At 40.1% G+C, this 10,298-nt stretch overlaps 1 protein-coding gene across 1 annotated transcript in view; it reads right to left on the bottom strand.

The window, feature by feature from the left end:
• Positions 1–857: 857 nt before the first annotated feature.
• Positions 858–10,298, bottom strand: part of TMOD3 (tropomodulin 3) — a 75,978-nt gene continuing 66,537 nt past the window's right edge. Inside the window, exons 8-10 of the mRNA XM_044918151.1 lie at positions 8,425–8,568; positions 7,343–7,487; positions 858–3,724 (exon numbers count right to left, since the gene is read on the bottom strand). Coding sequence (XP_044774086.1) covers positions 3,690–3,724; positions 7,343–7,487; positions 8,425–8,568 — 324 coding nt within the window. The 3' untranslated portion in view covers positions 858–3,689. The remainder of the gene's footprint in view (positions 3,725–7,342; positions 7,488–8,424; positions 8,569–10,298) is intronic.

Genomic DNA, 10,298 nt, shown 5'->3' with positions numbered 1-10,298 from the left:
TAAAAATATAAAAATCTTTGCTTATAAAAACATTTTCTCAAAAATAGTGAAGCATTTCTTTGGTAAGCAAGTCTCATGGTGAGAATGATCTAGAAACATGAATGCTCAGTGAGAGTGGACAGAAGACAGTTCGATAGATGGTTAGACCCAAGAACTCACACCCTTGTCCAAGGGCAATAATAGTGGTTCTGGTACATCCGTGTGTTTGGTTTCCATGGGTGCCTTGTGTTCAGCTAATACTATGCACAAGTTAAGTGGCCGTAGGGGCATTATGCTAAGAGAACTAAGCCAGAGAAAGACAAATACTGTATGATCTCATTTATAGGACTATCTAAAAACACTGATCTCAGGAACAGAATAGCCAGGTGGTTACCAGAGGTAGGGGTGGAGAGTGGAGGACACAGGTGAAGGTGGTCAAAGCTACAAACTTCCTGTTAGAAGATGAATAAATCCTGGGGACAGCATGGTGATTGTAGTTAAGAATACTGTATTACATATCTGAAAGTTGCTAAGAGAGTAGATCCTAAAAGTTCTCATCACAAGGAAAAATCATTGTTTTTGTGTGAGCTGACGGATAACTCAGGGTAGATATTTCATGATATATATGTATGTCACGTCATGTTGTCTACCTTTAATACAAAGTTATACGTTAATTATATCAATATTAGAAAAACATTCTTTTAAAAGAGTGAAGGGGCGAAAGGACAGGACTGAACTCGCAGAGGAAGGAAGCTGCTGGGCCCACCGGAGAACGACCCACCCTCTGGTCTGCGGGAAGGGGCCTGTGCTTCCTGACTCCGTAAGGGCCAGGGAGACATGCCCTGCGAGCACAGAACCAAAACTAGCAGAATTTATGCAATCTCATGAATCTTCTCATTTTATTTTAATGGCAGCAAGGATTAAATATACTGTACGAACAGAACATGACTAACATTTTATCAAAACATTTTTCTTTTATAATTTTTATTATACCATGGAATCCTCTTTATAAGTGAAAATACATCAGACACTGTCAAAGGAAAAACAATTTACAAAGTTCTATTTACATGTAACTTTTCCAGAGTGTACCTATTGCACAAGATGAGTATGTGGGTTACTTCATTCAAATAACAGGAATTTGCAATTTAATAAGTGAGATAATTCTCCTTGAAATCTCTAACAATCTGCTAGTTTTTTTAAACGCAAAATGTTTATTTGGTCTTCTAAATGACAGGCACCCTTACGAAATGTATTTCACCTATATTTAAGACTTCTACTAGATTTAAGCTACAAGTTTATAGCACCAAAATCCATTTTAATAATATCAGTATTAATATTGCTTTTTTCAATACGTATAATTTCATGTAGACATACCTGCAAAATCAACTTCAAATATGAATGTAAAATTTTACAAAATGGGAAATTAAAAGATTTTTAAAAACAGCAATTTAAAAATGCAAAGAATATTCTTTGATTAGATAACCAGGTAAGTTTAAATTGGTTAGCCTACAGAATGTTTTAAGGCCTTAGAAAATCTTTGGTTTAAAAATCAAGACTATTTCAGATCCCTAATCTATTATAACGTTTTAAAGCTATAGAGAAATACTGTAAGTTACTAAAAGGTTAAGAGGTGCCAGAACTTTAAAGATCAAAGTAAACATCAGTTTTCTCCCTTGTAATTATAATTGATTTTCTGTATTCAATTGGATGGTCATCTTTAAAGATATTTATGAAAAAATGTTTCCTTCAATTATATAACTGTCATAGCTCAGAACTGGAATGATACAAGCAAAACACTTCTTCATACTTCAGTAAGTCATAAATGAAAAAGATACTACCCATAAGTACGATACACATACTGGGTAGGGCCCCACCTACCTATATTAAAAAAAGAAAACTTACAGGACAGTGCAAGCAAGGAAGCCTTGCTGTTGGTGATGGGGACCCTTAAAGACTTGCTGCACACTCACTCCCCACCCTGCAGCAAGTGAGCAGTCTCTAAAATCAAGTAGATTTCCAAAGTTGTATATGAAAAGAAGATAGATAGAAACACTTGCTAACTTAGAAAAAAAAAGTATCAGTGGTCTCTAACTGAAAGGGAATAGTGCAAAGTCAATCTTTGGCCCCCTTGAAACACCGATACTGACTCCGAAAAAATAAAGACCACCAGTTCTTACAAGGGAAGCTTTCGCCTGTTGAGAAGGCTTATTACCAGAGCACACAAGATGCTCCGTGGCTCACTGAGTAAACTGTCCAGCCCAAGCCAAAGGAGGGACACTCTGTAATTCGATTTCAAAAAAATCAACAGACCTCTCCCCTACTCTTAAATGGGATTCTTTCCTTTATTCCCTGTAAATCATCTAGCCAGGCCTGAACGCTGGAGGTCAGGATGGTCTCCACCATCTTCTCCAGGGGCTGCCCCGAAACAGGGCCGGAGTCCAGGTCCGATCCAGGCTGGAGGCAGCCTTCCCTGGGGCACACTGTTCGCGTGTTCATCTGAATACTGTGAGCATCAGCAGTAGGAAGACCTTTTTCTCATGAGAGAGATTACTTTTACACAACGTGGACAAAAAAGTGTAAGACGAAAGGAAACGTAATAAACATTAGATTTACAAAGGACACTTTTCCTTACTGGTCAGACAGTTCGTAGCGAGCGCTGAGTCACGACCATCTATGCAATTCTGTGTGCCCACAAATCCTAATGCTGTGCAACAGCTAATTCATACACAGGCCAGGTGCTCATTTACTTTACAGTAATCATCAGTTTCAATGACCATTTGCATGTGCCTCAGGCTCAAATTCCACCACGTTTATTATCTTTGATTTCACGTGTTTAGTAACAGCCTTCTTTTTTCTTATTATCTAAAGTAAGAGTTGGCCCTATGGCTTTTACAGGGAAGAAAACAGCTTGCCTACTTAGATGCTTTTTACTACGAGCTTTCACAAAAATTTAATAATGTCCAATTAAAATAAAAAACTATAATGAATTTAGACATAACTATACTTTTAAACAAAGTACAGAACCTGGCCAAGCCAACAACTTTGTTTAAACAAGTCTAGGTGTTGCCAACTCACACCCATCAGACAAGTGTGGTGACCTGGAATGTGCAGGAGGCCCCTTTCTCTCTCCCAGAGATGGGCTGGTACTCCTGAACAGAGGACCAGATCTTGAGTCATCGGTTTTAAAATTTTGGCATTTTGCTTTCTTGCTAGAAACGGAAAGCACACTCTTGCCAAGTTTATGTATTCTAAAACACGGCAAGGACTCCATGCAACGGGATAAGGAAAGAAAGCTCTGATGAGGGTCTTGTACCTAACAGGTGCAACAGCAATTCTCATATCAGTCAGGTCCCTTTTTGATTTAAAAAAGATTGGTCCTTAAAATGTTCATAGTATTTTACATAAATGATTTCCTAAACTTCTTTCACAATTGTACTTTTTAACTCATGGCTCATCACAAACCATTTAATTAAGCTAAATTAAAATTGATTTTAGCAGAAAGAAAAAATGTTATAAAATACAAAATACCACCTACTATTGATTTTACAGTTTGAAACTGTTAACGTAAACTAGAAAAAAGATACATGTAGTTTAAAAAAAAAAGATTTCCAGTCTTTTCCCTTCTACCCAGGAAAATGTTACATCTGACATCACCACCATGAGCTCTTGGTGAACCCTTCAAGTCTCCCAAAGATTGGATCTTGGTGGACTTACTGGTGGTCTCCTTCAACTCGTCTTTTGCGAACTGTGAGGAAAAAAAAAGCGTATTAGAAATCTCGGTTACTTTGTACAATGTTAACTTCCTAGTAAGGAACAAGTTTCTGTATGATCTGTTAGAGTTGTACAGAAATGAAATGTCCATTTGTTGTTCAAAGGGCCATTAAAATAAAAAACTTGCATCCTTCATCATTGCCATTTACTTGTTGAGAACTGAGGGGCTTCGAAATGCGAACCACGTGTCCTCAGCTCACATGAGCTCCCACAGGAACGGGAGAAATCTAAACTGCTCTGTATCCACCTTCACGTCGCTGCTCCCGTCTCATTTGTTATTAAAAAAATTGATACCTGTTAAGACAATGCCTTATAAATTACTGTGTTAAATCTTGAAGTCACATTCCAACAGCTGGGATTAGAAAGTATTAAAAGTAACGATTTGTATGCTCTTCTGACGAGGCACCACAACCCATTTCCTTAGTTTGTGAAAGAACGTAACAAAAACATTTTTGTCATTTTAGAGGTAAATGACTTGCTACTGCTTTCCAAATTTTCCTTCTAGTGTCTCCTACAAAATGAACCAGGCTCTAACAAAAAAAACAAAATACAAAGGAACGGACTCCTCAGACCCTAGTCAGGCGGTAAGGTCCTACCTGGTGGCCATAATAGACTCTGGCCACCAAACTGCTCAGTCAACTAGTTCAGTGGATGGAGCAAAAGAAAGGTGCAGAGGTCTCAGGAGCCCCCAGCCGCTTTGCAGACTGGTGACCTCAAATCAGTAGGCTGTACTCAGTGACGGCAGGATGGGGTCTTCAAGCAGACATTTGAGTGATGTGCCTAAAAGCTTGGGCAGCCGTTGGCTGGGTGCTAGCTAGAGAGCAAAAACCAGGAGAACTGAAGTATCAGGCTCCCATGAGCATTTTTATACTTAGCTAATTAAGTACAACCTTCACTCTGATTTTAGTCCATGTTAACGAAAACAAGTCTTGCGTGTTTACTGAAATATTGAGGGAAAAAAATCAAGTAGAGACTTGAGTCCTCAAATACAAACCTTATTCATATATATAGATCTCTGAAAAATACGGAAATACTTTCTTGAAAGACCAGATTAACCCTTTAGGGTAGAACATTTCCAAGAGAACGCTAAACTGCAGCAGGGTTTGGAGGTCACTGGCAGACCATTTCAGGTGTTAAAATGCATGTCATAAAAAACACATGTAAAGGAGGTCTGTGCCAGAAGAGAGCAGACCAAAAAGGCTGGAAATGATGTGGTCAGCTGGCGTGTGGACAGTAACAGGAGATTCCGAGTTCAAGCCAATAGTGCGTGTGCGCCATGGACGCTCCCTGCTGGTCACAGCTGGAGAGATGGCGGTAGGTAGGATTGTTTCCAGGAACAGGAAACAATGAGAGGTAAGACACCAGAATCAACACTGAAGATCTGATACAGCCCCATGTGCAAAGTGAAGGAAAACTAGATGCCCCGGAGATTCTATGTTTCAAGTTTTGATCTGTGAGGTCTTTCTGGTGGCTCCCTGTCAGACTGCCGGTATGAACACAGGGTCTTGACGATTGTCGCCTTGACCTGTGCGCCGAGACTGACACGTTGGGCAGAGGGTGCTGGGAGCACACACAGCAGAAGACGGGGCTAAGAGCCAGGTCGGACTCTTCTTCCTCACTCAGTGCCTACTTGCTACCAGCAGTTCCTTGCTTCAGCTGCTAGATGAGAGGCTCATAAATTTGGCCCTATTAACAATTCATTTTTTTAAAGATTTTATGTATTGTCAGAGCGAGAGAGAGCATGAGCAGGGGGAGCAGGAGGCAGAAGGAGAAGCGGCAGGCAGAGGGAGAAGCAGACTCCCCACTGGGCAAGGAGCCCGATGCGGGGCTCGATCCCAGGACCCTGGAACCATGACCTGAGGCGAAGGCAGACACTTAACTGAGCCCCCCAGACACCCCACCTATTAATAATTCTTTGGCACTTTCCAAAACCCACTCCACTAATAGAAGTTCTCAATACTTTATGATCAATTGCAAGTAAGTTCTAACCTCACATCTGATCTCTAGAAGAATAAAAAATAGTTTTTTTTAAGTATCATCTTAATCATGCATTCAGTGGCCAATAATGGCTCTCAGATGCCTCCCACAAACAAATCCAAAGGAACTAAGTTTCTTCCCATCTCATTTTAGTGCCTTCTGCCAGCACTGCCTTTTAATCTGCTGACATCACTTTTTCATTGTGTTAGCTTCCAGCAGCAAGTACTTATTGCGAGTTTACTCTGGAGGCAGCAGCCTGCAATGAGTCCCTTTTCACAATCTGCAAGCTGTCCTCAGCATATAAACAACTAGCTGGATCCCAAATGTGGGCTTCTATCCATGCACTTCCCCTGTCATTTCATGTCTGAAACTCTGGCTTGGCTCAGGATGAAAGAGCATGATGAGGTGGAGGTCTCCAGAGGTGCCCACAGAAAGCTTTTGCTTTCTCTCACTTCGGCTTCACGTCAGACCACACCTTCAACGTGGCCTCCTCATCCTCTACCACACGTGGCCATGGACACCTACTCAGCAGCACAGTGTCAACATAAAGCAGCCCAGGAAGTACTTTTCATGTGTTATCTCATCTTTTGGTATACTGTTCCTTCTCGATGTAATTAGCATGACTTTGCAAATTACACTGAGAATCAACAGTACACCGAACACACCAATTTTCTAAAATGCAGGAGGCTAAAATCTTCTCTGGGAAACAAAGGACAGACAGAAAGGATTTGAACTAATACTCTTCACAGTAATTTGGGTTGAGGGAAGGAAGCTGTAACTTTTCTGCTTTAGAAACCTTTAAAGAATGCAAACTCAAATATGGCTGAAGCTTAAAAGAACTACATCACTTTGAAGTGTTACTCCCTTTAAGAAGTCTTATTTTAATTCCTGTCTAAACACATCTTTAAAAATATTTCAATGACAAACACCAAACTTAAAAGAAGAGTCAATTATCGGAAACAAGTAGAAACAAAATGACAAGCATCATATTCTTTAATTCAGCCTTGGCTGGAAAACTTATTTCAAACAAGCACAAGTTTCAGCAGTATTTTCAGTAGGAACCGGGAAAAAATGGGCAACCTCTGACCTTGACCGATGTGTGCAGCGAGAAGACGAGCTGCCCAGTAATAGCTGGGTCAGGGAGGCCGGAAAGGACAGCGGACACTTACATGTCATACGCTATACAACTTGGATCAAAACTATAATCCATATTATATCATGTAAAAATGAATTTCTATCTAGGCCTATTTGATAAAAAGGGTAAAAAACTTTCCTGAAATGTTGAAATCTTTACTAGCTCCAAGAGGAGACTTGTAACTGAGAACAAAATTTTTGTTCCAGGAAGCATTTATATTACGTTTCTGGTAGAAAACTGTTCGCTTAAAGCTGTGAAATGTTTGTGACAGGAAGATTTCCCCCAGGAACCCAGTAATCACTACAACTGCGCTTAAACTGAACTCTAATTCAATCAACATAAAAAGGACCGTGCAGATTTTAAAAACAAAGGCCCAAAAATCTGTGTTGAAATCTATTGTAAAAAAAAAAAAAAAATCCCTCTAATACATTAGTTTAATGATACAATTCAGAAATTTGATTTGAAATGCATATGCCTTACCTAAATCATTGTTTTTTGTTATAGCGTTAGCTGCCCTGGTTCGGGGTCCCTGCTGTGTAAACTGATATCCAAATTTAAGGATGTTTGTATTTTCCTCAAGCATCTTGGCCATTTCCAATTCTACAGCTGTCCCCAACTGCTGCCTCTGGAATAATTAAAATAAAGAACAGTATTAATAAACTAGATCAAAATACTTTCAAGGTAAGTTAAGACTAAGACATTCAGGTAAATGCTGATTCTGCTGGTCTTTTTAAATTTTCCCACTTCTTACAACATACATACATAAGAGAGACAAAATTTCGAAGCTCAGTATATGTTCATACAGACATCAAAAAACTGGATTACCACAAGGAGATACCACTTCATACCCATTATTATAAGATGATTATAATCAAAAAGACAGTAACAAGTTTTGGGCCAGAATGTGGAAAAATTGGGAAGCTCACACATGCTGGTACAAATGTAAAATGGTGCAGTTGCTGTGGAAAACAACTTGGCCATTCCTCAGAAAGTTAAACACAGAGTTACCACATGACCTTGCAATTCCGCTCCTAGGTATATACCCATGAGAAATGAAAATCTACATTCATATAAAAACTTGTATATCAATGTTCATATCAGTGTTACTCCTAATACTCAAAAAGTAGAAACAACCCACATGTAATAGATTATTCAGCCATAAAAAAAGAGTAACTACAGATATATATTACAGCATGGATGAACCTACAGAATATTTTGCTAAGTGAAAGAAGGTAGACACAAAAGACCACATATTATATCATTCCATTTATAGGCAAATGTGTAGAGACAGAAAGTAGGTAAGTAAGTGGTTGCCAGGGCTGGTGGGAGGGGTGATGAAAATGTTCTAGAATTAGTAGCCATGGCTGCACAACTCTATGAATACGCTCAAACCCAGACTCAAAATACTAATATTCTGGACACTTCACATGTCCTCATCTCCTTTCAGGCCACCACCTTCCCAAAAGGCTCCCCAAAGCCCCTCCCACCTGCCTCTGGAGTCCACAGCCTCCCCACGGCGGAGTGGGCTGTGGCTTCCTCACTTACTGCTGTAGAACACTGACCTGATTGTCAATCTTGAGCTCCGCCAGGCTTTCATTATCTCTCAGAGCATCAATCAGTGCTAGAATCCCAGCTCCTGTAATGAAGTTGGACTCCATATTTAAGCTCTTCAAAGTTTTGTTCACTTTCAGCATATCTGCAAAAGCCTAGAAATTTTAAAAAATATGTATTTAGAGATAAAAACTGACAGTACCTTTCACATATTCTACCTGCCATAAACAAATACAATAATTAGCAGAACTGCTCTGATGCTTCTCATTAGATTGTTTTAGCTTGACACACCACCTCCCAGGCCGTACATCTATCTATTTTTCACACATCCCCTGTCATGGTATTGAGATGTGTCACATGTAATCCTCTGTTGGTAACATTCTCTGCTGCTATTCACACTGTTATGTTCACTCATACCCTACTCCTCCTCCTTACTCCTGGGTCTCTCACACTTTCTCTCCATTCCTGTGCAGGACTAACTTCATCAAGGTCCCTTTGGAACACCTTTTCTTACTTGGGTCCTACTGCAGCTGGGTTACTGTGTAGCCAAAATGAAGATAAATTATGGACTGATTTTCAAGGCCGAGATGGGAAGGGATGCCTAAGGCAGAAGGGAGAAATGCTAACAGATTACCAGAACTTAAAGTCAAGTTAAAAGAAAAGGCAAGAGAGGGCAGAGATACTAGAACTAGAACTTGGGACACATATCTATACATGTGTACTTTTCATTAGTGACAACCAGCTACGTGAAACAAATCCCTTATTCATCTTTCTGTATATAGGTTTCTTCAAACATTACTGGTGGTCGATTATTTGATTAAGTACTGCTCTGTAGATTTAGAAATAAAACATACAAATTCCTGCCTGACGGAACTTACATTTTAGTGAGGAGATGGTAAAAAAAGAGCTATAAAGGAAGAAAATAGGGTAGACGGAGAGTGCTGGGGGCAGGGGTGGTCAGGAAAGGCCTCACCAGGAAGGTCACAATGGAGCAATGCCTCATTGGTGACATAAAACGATGTGAAATATCTTTAGGGAGAAACTTCTAGGCAAGAGAAACAAGGAGGAAGGCCCTGCGTTAGGGGCATGTGTGGCACGTCTGAGGAAGCAGAATGAAAGAAAGGAAGGGCAAGTCATGGAGCCTGGAGGGCACAGCTGGTTGAGCATCTGACTCTTGGTTTCAGCTTGGGTCTGATCTCGGGGTCATGAGATCAAGCCCCGCATCGGGCTCCATGCCCAGCAGGAGACTCTGCTTGAGATTCTCTCTTTCCCTCTCCTTCTGTCCCCTCCTCTCTCTCAAATAAGTATTAAAAAGAAAAAAAAAGGGGGGGCAAGTAAAGGATTTTAAGACCACTGAAAGATTGATTTTTATTATTAGTCAGACGGGGAGCTGCTGGAGGATTCTGAGTATAGGAATGAGGTAACTAAACAAGTTTTTTGTTTTGTTTTTTTTTGTCTTGAGAAGGTAATTTTATTAATTGATTTTAACTTATTCCAAGTGGCCCAGCATTTTAACATGTAAAGTCAATACCCTAGAGAGCAGACTAACACAGAAATACAATTACTGCATTGTTCAAAGATTTAGGTAACCATATACCTGATGTTTATTTCTTTTTTAAAATTTATTATGTTAGTCACCATAAAATACATCATTGGTTTTTGATGTGGTGATCCATGATCCATTGTTTTCGTATAACACCCAGTGCTCCATGCAGTACGTGCCCTCCTTAATACCCATCACCGGGCTAACCAATCCCCCCTCCCCCCTCCCCTCTAAAACCCTGTTTGTTTCTCAGGTCCATAGTCTCTCATGGTTCATCTCTCCCTCCAATTCCTACCCCCCCCCCATTTTTCCCTTCCTTCTCCTAGTGTCCTCCATGCTATT

Source organism: Neomonachus schauinslandi, chromosome 9, assembly GCF_002201575.2.
Source record: "Neomonachus schauinslandi chromosome 9, ASM220157v2, whole genome shotgun sequence".
Classification (NCBI taxonomy): Eukaryota; Metazoa; Chordata; class Mammalia; order Carnivora; family Phocidae; genus Neomonachus; species Neomonachus schauinslandi.
Note: the sequence above shows the minus strand (reverse complement) of the source record. Positions and strands in the feature narration are given on the sequence as shown.